The sequence below is a fragment of the Drosophila simulans genome, chromosome 3L (genome assembly GCF_016746395.2).
Source record: "Drosophila simulans strain w501 chromosome 3L, Prin_Dsim_3.1, whole genome shotgun sequence".
NCBI classification, from domain to species: Eukaryota; Metazoa; Arthropoda; class Insecta; order Diptera; family Drosophilidae; genus Drosophila; species Drosophila simulans.
Window position 1 is genome coordinate 11,987,094 of NC_052522.2, and position 15,589 is coordinate 12,002,682.

Sequence of the window (15,589 nt, forward strand, 5' to 3'; positions counted from 1 at the left end):
GCTAATTTCAAACGAAACTCTAAAGCTTTGATTAAATTTCGGTATTTGGTTATTTTTATTTCGGTACATACAACAATCAAATGTGTTTGCATTAGGAGAGAACTCACCCAATTAAGGCTTAAAATGCATTTTTACTCTAGTCTTAAGCGGCCCTCGACAACTTTCGCTCAATTGCAGTTTTTGTTTGGGTCATTAAATAGTTACAGACACAAATTTGTAAATATTGTTTGGTTTTTTTTTTTTGTTAGTTAATCCCAGAGTCAAGTTGAAAGATACAGAAAGAGTTTGACATTAGTGTGCGATAAATCAGGAGGAGGGTTATAGCATTTCTTATTTTGTGTGTCAAAACCAAAATCAGGGAGCCTAAAGGATAATGGATAATGGAAAATGTAGAGGAGCGGAGTATCTGAAGCCTTCATTTCGTGTCTATGTGTGTGTGGATGATGCGGCGGGGGCTACATTTGCATATATGGTTCCAATAACCGTTCAGGATCGCAAGTAGGTCTCACGATCTTCCTGAAAGGATGCGATACGCTTCAACATCGGGATTAGTACTTATAGATAGTTATGGATCTGCTTTCGATCCACATTAAACATACGCTAGATACACTTTATTGCCCAACATTTAACCATACATATGTGTGTGTATATAAGTACATGTATAAATTTACGTTTTCATCAGTTAACACTCGCTTTCATATATATATATGTATATATATAATATATATAACTAGCTACAACTTCAATTATCTGGCTAACGCGCATTACACTTGCAATTAATTATAAAAGGAACCCATAATATTGTTAATGCTCAAGATTTAAAGCCTTGTAGGCGGCATTTGAGCCGCAATTATGTCTTTAAGCTGGCTTACATATATAACCTACGATTTTCACCTCCACAAAAGTCCAGCAATCTAGTGCCCGAAAAATGTTTGCCTTTCAACTATTACGAACTAGGTATAAATATTTGCAATTTCAATATTCGTTTTCATTTTCATTTGCATTTCAATTTCAATTTCAACATTTCGCATTGTTCGGTATATTGTTTATTGCTAATTATTTGCAGCAGTCACTTGGCAATGTTCCAATATTCAAGATTAAGACATATTCGATATTTGATATTCAATTCGTTTGCAACAATTTCTCGTTTTCCACTATTAGTTTTAAAATGTTCGACGTTCCCTTAGCACTGATACATAGTTTATCAAATTCTTATTGAATTCCACTGTTTAGTTTACGTTTACAATTAATTTTAAATTTCATTGTAAAAATGAAAAAAGTCCTAACAAAATGTTGCTTCGATAAATGGCAGTTATTTTGGCTCATTAAGTTTTTGCTTTCATTTCCATTTCGGTTTTTATTTTTTTTTGCTAATTTCACTAATTGCAAGTTAAAGTTTTCGTTCATAATCTATGTTCGGCTGAAACCTTACAAATTAATCGAGAATCCAACTGAAGGCCCAAGTGACTGCGATCATTTACAAAAATCTCACAAGGTTCCCAACAAAAAGCAAAATCATTAAGCACTTTACCAGGCGAACTTACACAAACATGCTTGGCTGGGGATGTTGGTTTACTGGTTTACTAGTTTACTGGTTTTTTGATCTTTGGTTTTCTGGTTAGTAGGTTGTTTGGTTGCTTGGTTAGATGGTTAGTTGGTTAGTTGGTGTCTTCACTATTGGAGGTGGCGGCGCTGGGACGTAGACCAAGGTGGATACATACAGCTGCGGTTAAAATAATAGCACTACTGCAGGTGGAAAGTTGATTTCCTAAAAAAAGGTATTGAATGTTTATTTTTTTTAAAGTCTGATTGCATGAATAATAAGTACCATATGTTGTCTCTCTAAGCAAGAAATTTTGACTCTCTCAATGTAACGGTTCTTTTTGTTTTTGGGCACTTTCTGCAAAAGGGCGCTAAATGAGGCGGTAACAAAAATAGCACTGACCACGTTTTTGCTAAATAAAATTAATAGGAGTGATTGCTTTGGGTTTTTTTTCGACATATTTTGAAAAAAGGAGTTGCATTAAAGGTTTTAATTGAATTTTTTTCAAAAGAAGACCAAAAATTCTCTAGTTATGGGTCGGGGAAAGCATTTTACCGTCGAAATAAGGAATTTGATTAAAAACATGATCTGTGAAGGTAAAACCTACGCTAAAATGGGACGGTTTGTTGGTTTTACAAACAAAATGATCCGCAATGCATTGCTGTTTGTCGAAAAGAACGAAACACGTGGAAGAAACCCCTTAATAACCAACGTGGAGGTCAAGCGCTTGGATCGGCAAAGCAAGAAGGAGCCTTTTAAGCCGGCGTCGGAACTGAAGAAGGAGCTACAGATAGCTGCAAGCGTGGAAACAGTTCGCAAACACTTAAGACAAAACAACCTTAATGTGTGCAGTCCCAGAAAAGTCCCGCTTTTGACTGTGAAGCATGTGGCAAAGCGAATCGAATATGCCAAAATACGCAAGGACTGGCCTGTGGAGAAGTGGCGCCACATTTTGTGGTCAGATGAGAGCAAAATTGGGTTTTTTGGTTGGAAAGGCTCTCGGTCTTATGTTCGGCGTCCACCACGAACTGAAAATAATCCTCGCTTCACCTTTAAGACGGTAATGCACTAGGGATCAAACATCATGGTATGGGCGTGCTTTTCATACTATGGAGTAGATCCGATTCATATGATTCAAGGCATCATGGATCAGCACATTTACACAGATATCCTGGAAAATGTGATGGCGCTATATGCCGAGGATGAAATGCCGTTTTTTTGGACATTTCAACAGGATAACGACCCAAAACACACGAGGAAGAAGGCTCGAAAGTGGTTTGAGCAGAAATCGATCCGAGGAATGAAATGGCCTGCTCAGCCACCCGACTTGAATCCAATCGAAAAACTTTGTGCGGACGTGAAAAAAAGGTTCCTGAAGCCAAGCCCAACCATAACGAGGAACTTTGGATTCATGGGGGATCGAGGATCAAGGATTCACGGAGCAAAATTCCTTAAAAACGGTACCAGGACTTGGTGGACTCCATGCCAAGAGGATGCGCAGCTGTCATTGCCTACAATGGTCACGCAACCAAATATTAAGATTCTTTAAACATAGTTCTTAAGATATAATCCATTTGTTGAACTCTTATTTTATTTTTTTAGTTAGTTTTAGCAAAATACGAGAAGCAGTGCTATTTTTGTTACCGCCTAAATTTGGAGGTTTTTCTTTGTTTTACCAATTATTTTTAAAATATCCATTAGATCTTTTACCAATTTTATTATTTCAATTGAAAATCATTGTAGTATTTAAGATTAGTGGAAAAAATTTTGAAAAAATTTCAGAAAATAGAGAAACGATGGGGCAAACACGAAATGTGCTTTTGGTGCTATTATTGTTACCGCAACTGTACATACACGGGTGGCATTTAGCGGCCCCTGGCGCCGAGTCGCCCCCTATTGCAAACGCATCTTGCAGCAGGAGGGATCCGACGCACCTAGCCTGGGAAGCAGGTGCTATATAAACGCAAAAGTTTCTATGAACCAAGTTTTTCGGGGGGACTGGAACTGGAACTGGAGGTGGAACGTGGAGCGTGGGGAAGTCTACGGCAAGGGTTGGTGGTTTCAAACATTAAACACAAATCAAATACAAGTTCGACTTCTACAAAAGGGGGACTAGTGCAAACACACAAATGCAGATTCGAATACGAATACGGATACGGATTCAGATGCGGATTTTCAGGCTGCAAAAGGGTAGCAGTTACATTTGCACTAACAACTATGCGCATCCTGGAAGCCAAGTGAGTCTCACAAATGTGCCACAATCAGACTGTGATAGATTCCCTCAAAGTTAAAATCAAGGCTGCAAACTTTTAAATTTATTCGCTCCGTTGCTTTGGCTCCAAGTTTTCAACACTCAGTTGAGCAAAATATTTGCTTGCAAATCGAAATCAAAGAAATCACATTGATAAATGGTAAATAGATGGTGAAAAAAGGCGCCTTTTGGGCAAAATTACCCGGTTATATGGTTTTAAACTTAAACTAACATTTAGTTTTGAATCTTATAGTGAAAATAAGCAAGTTTTCTTTATAAATTAAGTTTCATGGATAAGTGAATGCAGGCCGAATTCGAAAAAAACCCGAACCGTTTCAAAATAGTTCGGTCAACAAATGCAGCCTTGATTAAAAAATATATGTATGTACATTGCAAACTATTCAAAAAACTTAATCAATGCCTAGTCAAGCCCTTATATTAAATCCTAAACGAAGTCCTAGTTATAGCCATAATCGAAAAGCTGCTCTCGAGTCTAAAGCTAAACAGAGTAGCCCCAAATAAGTGGGGCACATTCCGGAAAACTGGACCCGATGTGGCGCCTTAGCAAAAGCGTGGAAGCATTAGGAATCGGGCTGGCCAGGGCCCGGCCTTATGTACAGCGCCCAACAACCGATCGAGGAGGATGACCAGGAGACGGACCAGCCCACCGATGCGATGGACGTGACCGTGGCCCATGGCGGCGGAGCAGCGGACTGCTGCTGCGTACTATGACGAGTCACTGCCCGCCGCATCCTCGATGATCGAGTTGAGATCGATGTTGAACGAATACTCGTAGAGATTGGAGTAGCGGTCGCGCTCCTTCCACGGCGACCGGTGATTCATATAAAGATTTCGTTTACTAACACGAAAGATCTGGCTGTCCTTGATCGACTGATCGTCATCGCAGGGTTCACCGCCACCGCCAAAGTCGCACTCGCGAATCGTCAGCCGGTTGGTCGGCGACTTCAGTTCGAACATCACCTCCTGGTGCTTGTACGGCTTCCGCATCGGCAGCGGCTGATAGCCGGCTATATTAACTTTCTGCGAGTCCACCGACATGGTCGACTGACGGCGCATTCCGCGTGCCGCCTTCGGGAACGGATAGTTCCTCATCAGATTGGAGTCGGTGCTGCGTTGCGGCGAATAGTATTTGAAGTCCGTGGGCGCCGGCGCTTGTGGCGCCGTAGTGTGTATGGTGGTCAAGGTGCTGTTGCTGGCGGAGATCGCTCCGCTGGCCTGCAGCTGCAGCGTCGACGGGCGTCGTGGCGCCAGCGGCGGCGGTGCCGTGGCCAACGACACGGACACCGAAGTGGGTGCGGTGGTGGTGGCGGAGGAGGAGGAACCACCCGTACCAGTGCCGGTGCCGGCATGGGTGCCGCTGGCGCCGGATGCCACCGCCGCTGCTGCTGCTGCCACTGTGCCAATGGCTGTGGTCTGCTGGGCATGAACGTGGTGATGCAGCAGCGGGAGCGGCGAGTGGCGGACATCGTCGTACGACGGTGTCAGCGGCAGGTGCAGCGATCGCTTGAGGTTCAACCGGTAGGAGGAGGACGTGGCCGGCGAGCGCAGTAGCGAGGGCGAATTTGGACCCGGTCCTGGACCGCCCTCATGTTGCTGCAACTCGGCGGCCACCAGGTGCTGCTTCAGTTGCTTGTGTTTGTGTTTGCTGGCCTTGAACTGCTGCTGGGCACTGGCCGGCAGCAGGGTTTGCAGGGAGCAGCGCTGCTGGTGATGCTTGCGGGACTTACCGTTTTGGACCAGGTCGTAACTGGGCGGCGGATGATCGAAGCCGTTGCCATGGCCATTCCCATGGCCATTGATGGCACCTCCGTTGCCCTCCAGTGTCGAGGAGGAGGGATTGGACTGGTTATCGTGGTCGTATTCGTGGTGTGATTGTGTCGATTGTGGTGTATGATTCGAGTAGTAGTAGTAGTAGGTAGTAGTAGTAGATTACCAAAAAGAACATTGCATAGAACACAAAAAGAAAAAATTTGAATTACAGATCGTCCAAATGATGTGCACAAAAGAGTTCATCGTACGAGAGTTTTGATTTGATTGGATTTGATATATATGTATATATATATAAATATATAAAGGAGATCAAGCAAGCAGTGTGCTCAGACATTTAGATATTTTTAGATTTCGGTGGTGAAAGGGTGCTCTTGGATTGACTCAATGTGGCCGCTGGATTGGCCGCTTACCTCGTCGTAGAATCGGGGCTTTAGCTCCGCTCCACCAATGCTGATCCCGCCGCCGGCACCACCGATGCCACCACCACCCATAACGCCCATCATGGGCTGCGAGGTGGTGACCATGTGCGAGGCACTCAGCACATCGCTCAGTGCGTGCCGAGGACTCGACTGGTGCTGCATCTGCTGGATGAACTCGTCGGTGGCGATGCCGCGTCTGTCGGTTAATCCAATTAGCATAATGCTCTGGAACTCTGCCCACTCTCCACTTACCTATCGATCAGCGAGGGCGTCATGGGTCCGCACAGGATGTGACAGCAGTTCAGGCAAATGTTGCCCCGCGAATAGGGATTTTGGGTGCGTGGACCGCCTTTGGAGGAGAAGGATCCCTTGAGCTGTCGAAGAGAGCAGATTTCAATTGTGTAAACAATTTAGCGTTTAATCACAATGGTAAACATTGGATAATTTTAAACATTTCCTAGGAATCTTCCTAAGGAATTTGTGTGCTCTCATAATTCCCAATCGTTTATTTTGATAAGGGAAGCTTGTGCCTGATTTAATAGCTTATATATAATATATATGTTTCTGTATACTTACATCCTCGTTGGTTGTCTGATCGCTAGTCGTCAGATAGGTATGGAAGCCGGCCAGGCCGATCACCGACCATATCGAGAAGAAGCAAATGAACACAACAATCACAGTGAAGGGCGCCGCCTTGATTACATTAAAGACCTCGTGCTCCTTCTTCATCACTGCGGTTGGTATAAACAAATCAAAAATCATTCACATGGTATATGGATCGCTATTCCAATGTACTCACATAAAACTAAATGCGTCACAGAGCACGAGAATATAAATACAGCTAAAAATGCCAATGAGACTAGAAACAAGTAAAAGAACCGATAATTCCGCTTGCCCACGCAGTTTCCCACCTGCAAAGAGAGCATTTCAAATTGGTTATAAACACACTACAGGCGAAATAAAGTTGGTAAGTTGGTATCCCGCTTCGAGCTGGCAGACTTAATGAGGTTAATTGCATTTTCACGAGATGTGTGGCATTACCAAAATTACGACCGAGAAAATGCCTTAATTTCCAGCACCCATCCTCCTGGCCAACAACCCCATTTTTTTGGAGCCGCGAACAGTGAACCAAATCCCCAGAAGGCTCGAGTCGACCTTCAAGCCGTCAGATGCGATTGTGTCCGTACTTTCTCTCCTCCGGGGATTTAAATTACGCCGGAGACCCAGTAAATGAAGTGGGGCGATGGCAAAGCCATGACAGCAACACTAACTGGCAGAGACTTTGAGTTCTAGCAGACCGAGTAATTTACACCCTTTCAGTAAGTAGGAAATTATGAGTTATTTTATGTGATTTGTTGAACTTGGAAATTTAGTTTCTTATTATATAAATCAAACATAAATGAGCATTTCCTTAATACCAATTATAATATTTTAGAGAATGTCAAAAGTCCTTGTAAAAGTGTAAAAGTGACAGCCTAAGTCGAAATGAATGCTCAGCTTAGTGTAAATATTTAATTACTTAACTGACCTTCCTCAAGCCAAATGGTTTGCGGGTCAAAATAAATTGATTGTGAATTGCGAAAGCTAAAATCAAGGTGAAAGGAAAATTTTCAAATCAATATCATCGTGGGAAATTAAATACGAAGACAAAGCAATCAATTAGGGAATAAAGCACTAAATGGGTTATCTTTTGGCTTAAAAATACAAGTGGTGTGCGAACAAAGCACTCAATTAGTGAGTATGAATATTTAAAAAGCCGAGGAGTATTTGAATTCTCAGTTGAATGTTAAGTACATTTATCCGTAAGGGTATGTGCGATGATTTGAGTCTCTTGGGGATGTGGCGCCCTCATCCCAAAAAGTATGCTACAATACTAACAAAAACAAGAACAGAACCACAGAAATATGAGTGTGGCTACTTAAGTTAGTGTGTGCATGAGTGTGTGTTTGTGCAAGTGTGGTTTGTTTGCTTGGTCCTGTCCAAACACACACACATACACACACACAGACGCGGAGAGGGAGCCACATCTTGTTGCATCAGCGCGTCGCTGGCGGGTAAAAAAAAGAGGAGAAGCAAAGGATTCGCAGGGAGTCCGTCCGAGTGCGCTTTTTCTTTTTTTTTAAACGTGACGTGCGCTCGGCTGAAATTATTTTTGCTAAAAAATTAGCAACCTCAGCGGTTGCCGTTGGAATTGGGTTAAAGTCAGAGACGACGAGAGGCTGTTGGTTTTGTGGCCCACTTTTCGCCAGAGCCTCTAATGCGGCTCTCGGCTCAATGTCAGTTGGCCAAAATGGGGGCCAGGATGAGGATGAGGATGACGTTGGAGAACGGGTGCTTTGGGGACAGCCAGCCAGCCAGCAAGTAGGCGGTTTGCTGGGAAGTGATTAAAAATGCGCCACCGCTAACGAGGTGCCGGGTGTCCTTGTCAAGGACCCACTCGGCAAACCCACATCACCCAGCAGTGCCCCACCATTACTATCATCACTACTCACCCAGGGACAGTGGTGATCGAAGCGGTCCACGCAGTTGTCGCACAGGCTGCAGTGCGAGGCTCTCGGCGGCCGGAAGATCTTGCAGGTGAAGCAGTATTTCAGCTTGACCGTTTGTCCTTTGACCAGGACCTCCTTGGTCCTCGGCGGCGGTCGATATGTGGGACTGTTCAGCGAGTTTGGCACCTCTACACACGTCGATTTGGGTTATCCACACACATATTCCCGGATTCATCCAGAGCGACGCAGAGGAAATGCAGCATCAGCAACATCGACGATGTTGACATGCAAGTGGAAGAAAAATGAAAAAAGAAAAAATTGGTGGAAAGGGCAAAAGTTTTCTCATTTTAAATATTTTATACAAAGGCAACAACAGCAACTCATTAGTGCAAAGGCAACGCAGCGTTCGCCTTTGATGATTTTTATACGGAGCATATATATTTTCACATTTTTTTTTAGCGTTTTTTTCATTCTATGTCATGCCACGCTCATTACTTTTTACGTTCCTCCCATTTGCTCTCACACACACACACACAAGCTTAATGAAGTGAAAACAAATATATACGCAAGTGTTGTCTGTGTGTGTGTTTGAGTGGGCGAGTGTTTGGCAAGTAGTAGGGGTAGTAGGGGCGTGGCAGATGGAGAAGAAGGATATTCAGGCAACAGGCAACGACCTTGGCCACATTTCCTTTTGGATGGACGCGAGGACTTCGACTGCGATTGCTATTGCTATTGCTATCGCGAAACTACGGGGCGGATGAGTAACGTACCAATTTGCTTTTCAATATAGGCGGCCTCATCGTTGGAGGCTCGCGGTATGACGCCCGGATCCGTGAAGGTTGTGCGCAGCAAGGAGCTCATCGTGAAGAAGTATAGTACCGCTCCCACAATCGGAATGGCCGGATTTATGCTGTCCGCCAGAAAGGGACAGCTGCAAGAAAGGACGAAGAGCACAGAAATATATATCATTAATATAACGATGTTTCTGTCATTATGGTTTATGGCAACATCTTGATTTGAGCAGATTGTTTCGGCAAATGGAGTAATAAACTAGGGGCATGTCAATAAGATAAAGTAGGTAAATTTGGTAATAAACTAGGAATATTCAAATAATGACTAAAATATTATGTGTTTGCATATAAAAGTTATATTACAGCAGGCTTACTCCTAAAAAGCTCTAATGACTATTATCGTTTATTTATATAATATAATTATAATTTAATGAGATTTTAGAGACCTCTCTTGTTTATAATACAACTCTAAGTCAAAAAGTAGCAACTCAGCTCTTTAAAAATCTCTCTGATTGAACAAAGCATGACTAGAAAGAAAGCCTTTCAAAACTACTGATCCTTGGATTCTGTCTCAGCTGCAAGCACCCATTGAAATTTGATTCCGTGAATCTCCGACTTCCCTGGCATCCGGTGCATGCAGTGCATCCAAACGGCAAAATTGCAGGCAACGCTTGCCATTGGATTTACTGCAGCATTTGGTGGGCGACGAGTGTGGCATGCCCTGTTAAAAAATGCATGCAAATGTCCCCGGTGATTTGGCAATGCCCCAAATGTGTGGAAAGGCCCGAACAAATATGGCACCAAATTGGGGCGGACTATCCTATCCCAGCGGGGATGGCTGCGATGCGAAGGACTAGCGGCTGGGGGATAGGACAATGTTCAGCTCGGCATTGTTACTTAATGCCCGATGCGTGCCAACGATTTGTGAATAGCAAAAGTCGCCGCATTCACCACTCGCAGGAGCAACTTTCACTCGCCATCAATTCACAGAGGACACAGAGTGCTCAGTGACAATTATGTGTGACAAGTCCCAGATGGACGTGGATGTACTTTGCCTCATTTTGGGAACAGTCAGCAGAGAACCAACCGAAAATAGTTAAATACATTTGTCATGACAACGCCGATTGCGCTCCAGGCGCCCAACCCCTTACCCTACCAGCCATAAAAGTAAGGCTTAAATAGGAATGCATTCAAAAAATGCTTTTCTCGCATTCAACTGGCAAATCGCTGACAATGCCATAGAAAATAAAATAGAAAATGGGGAAATGCGAAGGAGGGCCCCTCCCTCATGCATTGTGTGCTACCTTTTAGCGATTTGCATTGCCGGGGAGCGTCGAACGAAACACAATTTGAGTTTGGCCCACACATCCCCCAGGCTGCCTACATGCAAAAAAAAAAAAATAAATAATAAATATATATATTTGAGATACATCTATCTTTGACTGCAATCAAATTTTGTGTTCATTTAATTCAGGGACACATACATTTTCTACGTGCAAATTAAAGCCTGAGGCGCTATGCGCGTTTTGTAAATGTTTTGTTTCGGTTTAATTCTATTTAAAATCCGTTTTGGAATAAATAAACTATAACTGGTAAACTAAATAAAAATAGATTTAAAATATGTTAAATCAATATTTGTTTGAAAATAAGTTATAAAATAAATATAAAATGATTTAAAACTAAATTCATGAAGTTGTCTTTAGCTTTATCATGAGAAACTTTAGGCATCTCTTAAGAACTGAACGCTTTGGCCTGCCTTCCTGTTTCTGAACAAATTTTCCAATTTTTTCGCGTGCATTCGTAGGATATGTGCGAGTATCTGCAGGAATATCTATGGGAGCACTCAAAGGCATTGCAGATATTGTAATGCCCATCCATACTGGGGCGCCTTCCACTCGACTGTGCGCTAATGTAAAGCAAGCAATGAAAGTAAAATCGCGCTGCAGCCGCTTTTCAGCAGCGAATAAATTTGGAGCGCATAAATGGAGGAGCTGGAGTTGGTGGAGCTGTTGCAGCTGGAGATGTAGGCGGTGCATATATGTATATGGTTCCTAGGCATGGGAATTTCAATTTCTTTTGTGGGAAACACAGCACCTCCGCACATGTAATTCCTTTCTGCGCTGCTAAAATGATTTCGTGCAGAAAATGTTGAGCATAATTTCGTCTAATCGCAATGTCGAATGGCGAATGGTTTGCAACTTTAACGTTGCGTGCTATTTGTATTTGCACTACGTGTCGTATGCGTTATTTTGGCCAGTCTACGGAAAAATGAGGGTGGTTACGCCCATGTGCAACCAAATTGAATCTAGTTAAACGTTTGTGGCCTGTTGGTTTTCCAGATGCTCATGCCGTTTAGATATTTATTTAGTTGCTATACCGACCAAATTGATTGGACGTTTGAATTATTATTGAAGCAACGTGATAGTAGCAACCGAATTCAATATTCTTTGAAATTTCTCGTTTATTTCACTGTGTTGTCCCACAAAAACGCAGACTATGACAAATGACAAAAGCAGCTTAAATAAGAGGGTACGCAGAGGTCGGTTTGCCCGAATCTAAATGAAATATTAATAATTCAAAAACTTTAATTTTCAACCATTAAACACCGCCATCAGAGTTTAATAGCGGAAAAGTTTAGCGACAGGAAATAGAAATGTGTTCCGGATGAACGAGTCTGAAATGAAAATTCAGTTTAAAACTGAACGGGGATAATTTTCCTGTGGTTTGCCAGTGGGTCGGACTAGTAGCATGAACATATTTGAATGCCGGACAACCATCGGATTGACAAATCAAAAGCTGAAACTATTCACCCACCACCATTATGCAATCCACACGGATACCCGTAATTCAACGGATTCATCCCGGACAGAGATATCTAGCTGAAAAAGTAGCAGCTTGGATAGCCCACCATGTCCTTTGCCAGCTCAAGCATAACGCATACGCCACGTTGCACAGCAATAATTACATGCCATTGGATACGGAGACGGACAGCAGAGGGCAGAAAAAGAGTCGGGAATGAGAAACCGGATGAGAAACCCGTTGATACCGATGAAACCAGAGCAAGAGTCCAAAGTCAGAGACCATTAATGTGGGCGTAATTGGAAATCAAGCATGACCCGGTGGAATGGATGGTCGGTGGCCAGGGGCATCGTCTATCCGTTGGCCCACCGGAAAGGGTTACTGGGCAATGCTTAATTAGCAACGTATACATTTTGCACACAATGCATCTAAAGGGAGGCCAACTGCTCACTGACACTCCTACTGGTACACTTAAAGAAAATCTAGTACTTTAAATTAAATACTGATTAGTTATATATCAAACCTATCTTATCTTATCTAATTTTCTTGTATCGCTATTTTTATAAATGCCTACAGTAACTGAGTATAAGTATACACATTTATTTTTAAGGAATTAAGAACTTATATACTTAAGATTGTATATTATATGATTAATCAGTACCTAGTTCCAATTACTTTAAACTAAACTGGCTTTAATGTAAAACCAGTGTATAGATATAGATTATACTTGATAGAAAACATCAAACACTAATATTTATACCATATATCAACGTTTTTTCCAGTGTACGAACCAACTGACAAATGGCTGAAATGAGCACGGGGCGTATACTCACTCGAAGGCAAAGAAGAGCGCACTGGTGCCGGTAATCAGGATGCACGTCAAGTAGAAGACGCCTGTGTGCGGTGCGGACATTAGCAATCCATCGCAGTAGAATTTATTGCGTCCGGCAAACAGTTCCCATTTGCGTGTGACGCGCTGGTTTGGTGCCATGTTACTGCAACAACAGCAGCACAGCAGATTCATCGGGGCGGTCGTGGCGAATGGGGATTAAGTTTTGGATAGGATGGTGTTGCTATGCCAGGTCCTGCTCCTGCTGCTGCTGCTGGTTCCCCCGATTCTGTTACTTTTCCTTTGCTGACAACAATCGCTGACTGTGACAGTGACGCCTTTCCTGACTCTTCTGCTGCTCCTGCCGCTGCTGATGATGTGGGCCGGGTTGGGGATTTGGGTTTGGGGTTTCGGGATCCTGGGGAATGGTGGGTTATGCTCTGGCGACGACAGTTCAAACGGCTGCCGTTGACGAAATTATGCTGTTTTCCTGGCGTCCTGGCGACCGACGACGCCTCCCTTCGCTCCGCACCACCTCGTGTCACAGCGACGTGTTCATGTGTGGCTGTTGCAATGCCTGCGGCACGCAAAACCGACTTCCACAAGATGTCTCCTGCTGCTCCCGATCCTGTTGGCTGCTATCTCCTGTGAATTTCATGCACACCGCGCCGCTGCTTGAAATGTTCACTTAAAGTTTGATTTAGCTTTATTCTGTAGTTTGTAGTTTTTGTCGTTCGTTTGTTAGTTGCTATTTTGAAGGCGAATGTTCTCAGGTGAATTTAATCAAAATTAATGCCTGGTCCGCTGCTGCCGCTACTGCTGTCCACCTCCAGTGGTATCCTGTAATGTTCCAAAAGCAATTTCGTCCACTTTGTTGCGTTGTCCACGGTCCGCGGCATCAGCCACATTGCGTTTCAGTTTCCTCCTTTTATTGCAGCGCACACTTTCGGGCCTCACGCCCACACGCCCACGTCCCGGCTTTAATTAAAGCAGGACGGCTGTCATTTCCCTGCAGCCGCCTTCGTTTGCCAGCGCTGCTGCCACTCCCCTTTTTCCACCCACCGGAAATGGGGTGGGGAGACCACGTTCCGTGCGCGCACACACACACACACAGACTATATAGCAATTATTTGCTCGGCTTTGTTGATCCTGAATTCTGGATCCTTTTGGGTGGCCCGTCCGTGTCCTTTATGATTCAATTATTCGCTATTCGCTGCTGGCGCCACCAACAGTAGTTAAAATTGGCGTCGAATTGGTTTGGCTGGTTTTAGTCCTGTTTGAGCGGGTCAGTCAGTCCTGAAATGGTAACGAGAAAATGTAGAGAAACTTGTGAAAAGGAGTGAGCAACTGTGGAATTGCAAGCAAATATAATCATTAAGTTATTTTGATTAAGAACTTTTGTGCGGGCGACGACAAGCGAAAAGGAGAAACTTCTCATCTCTTCCAGGGATTCCTTTATTCCCACTTTATTATCGAATTTTAATCGCATTGCCCGCGTACTGTAAGTTTGGCTAAAAGAGCGAGTGCGTCCGCAATGGGCCAATTCATAAGATAAATTTTATCACTTTTTTTATGCCAACACAATCGAGTTGTTATAACTTGCAGATAAATTTTCATTCCCAATTGTCCCACGGATGTTTATGGCATTTAAGCCAAACAGTTGTGGTCACTACTTTATGACATTTTGGTTTGGAAGCTCTTCTTTTATCAGCACACAATTTAAATGACTGAGTAAGACTCTCAATTAAGTTCAATTAAATTGTGTTTTTACACATCTTAGCGGTTGTTATTGATTGAGTAATTTGACTAATTAATTCGAATTTAAGTGGTAAATTGTTTTTGTTTGTGTTGAACACAAATCAAGGATGTGCATTTCACATATAATTGATACTTAAACTCAAACATCTAAGATACCAATTTTTTAGATTAGTTAATTCAAATTTAAGATTAAACTCTTGCTCATTCAGCAGCTTACTTAAACTCAAACATCTAAGATACCAATTTTTTAGATTAGTTAATTCAAATTTAAGATTAAACTCTTGCTCATTCAGCAGCTTCTGTTTAAGAGCTTTCCCAATTCAAAACGATCTAGTTAAGCTCCTGCATCCTTGTTTTATTCCAGATAGCTCACTTAATTTGAAATGCGCAGCGAACATAAATCCAGATCGTTTATTATTTATGGCTTGGCATAAACCGACTAAAGGATTAAAGCGGCATGGATTATTAACAGCTGAAATGCGCTAATTTGCGGTTTTATGAGAGACGACTACTGTCGGCTAATTGGCGCTAATCAAGTTAAGCATACGCACTGTATGCCGCCCCGGCGACAGCAAGTTGTGGCAACTACGCTGCACGGTAACTTTATGTTCCTGGTTGTGTGTGTGTGTTGCAACATGGTTCTGGAACCCAGAACCCGTTATCTAAGGCAAACAGGCGCACTTTGTGCGGCAATAAACCCAGTAGCAAAACACAAACACAAACACAAGCACAGGCTCACAGGAGCCTCCCGAAAACGAGTGAATGGCTTTTGCATTTGCAATTTGCGTTAATTGGGCACACGCCGCCCCATTTAAAAGGAACTCAGGGTTTGCAGATGTTGCCTATTTCGGCTATTTCTCGGGCGGTGAAAATGTTTATGCAAATTGTGTTGCAATTATAGCGCGCCACCGAATGCTCT

The 15,589-nt window shown here is 43.1% G+C and overlaps 1 protein-coding gene across 9 annotated transcripts in view; it reads right to left on the minus strand.

The window, feature by feature from the left end:
- Positions 1–15,589, minus strand: part of LOC6737795 (palmitoyltransferase app) — a 62,483-nt gene that overhangs the window by 2,565 nt on the left and 44,329 nt on the right. For 4 of the 9 annotated variants that reach the window (XM_016169695.3, XM_016169693.3, XM_016169697.3 and 1 more), the window contains 8 exons: positions 12,917–14,208; positions 9,264–9,424; positions 8,497–8,681; positions 6,804–6,915; positions 6,581–6,735; positions 6,257–6,378; positions 5,996–6,200; positions 3,395–5,657 (listed from right to left, as the gene is read on the minus strand). In XM_016169695.3, the coding sequence (XP_016031575.1) occupies positions 4,521–5,657; positions 5,996–6,200; positions 6,257–6,378; positions 6,581–6,735; positions 6,804–6,915; positions 8,497–8,681; positions 9,264–9,424; positions 12,917–13,107 (2,268 nt within the window). In that variant the 5' untranslated portion in view covers positions 13,108–14,208 and the 3' untranslated portion in view covers positions 3,395–4,520. Of the gene's footprint in view, positions 1–107; positions 1,769–3,394; positions 5,658–5,995; positions 6,201–6,256; positions 6,379–6,580; positions 6,736–6,803; positions 6,916–8,496; positions 8,682–9,263; positions 9,425–12,916; positions 14,209–15,589 lie in introns of those variants that run through there. The other 5 variants (XR_005544050.2, XM_016169699.3, XM_016169696.3 and 2 more) reach the window with 5 other exon arrangements.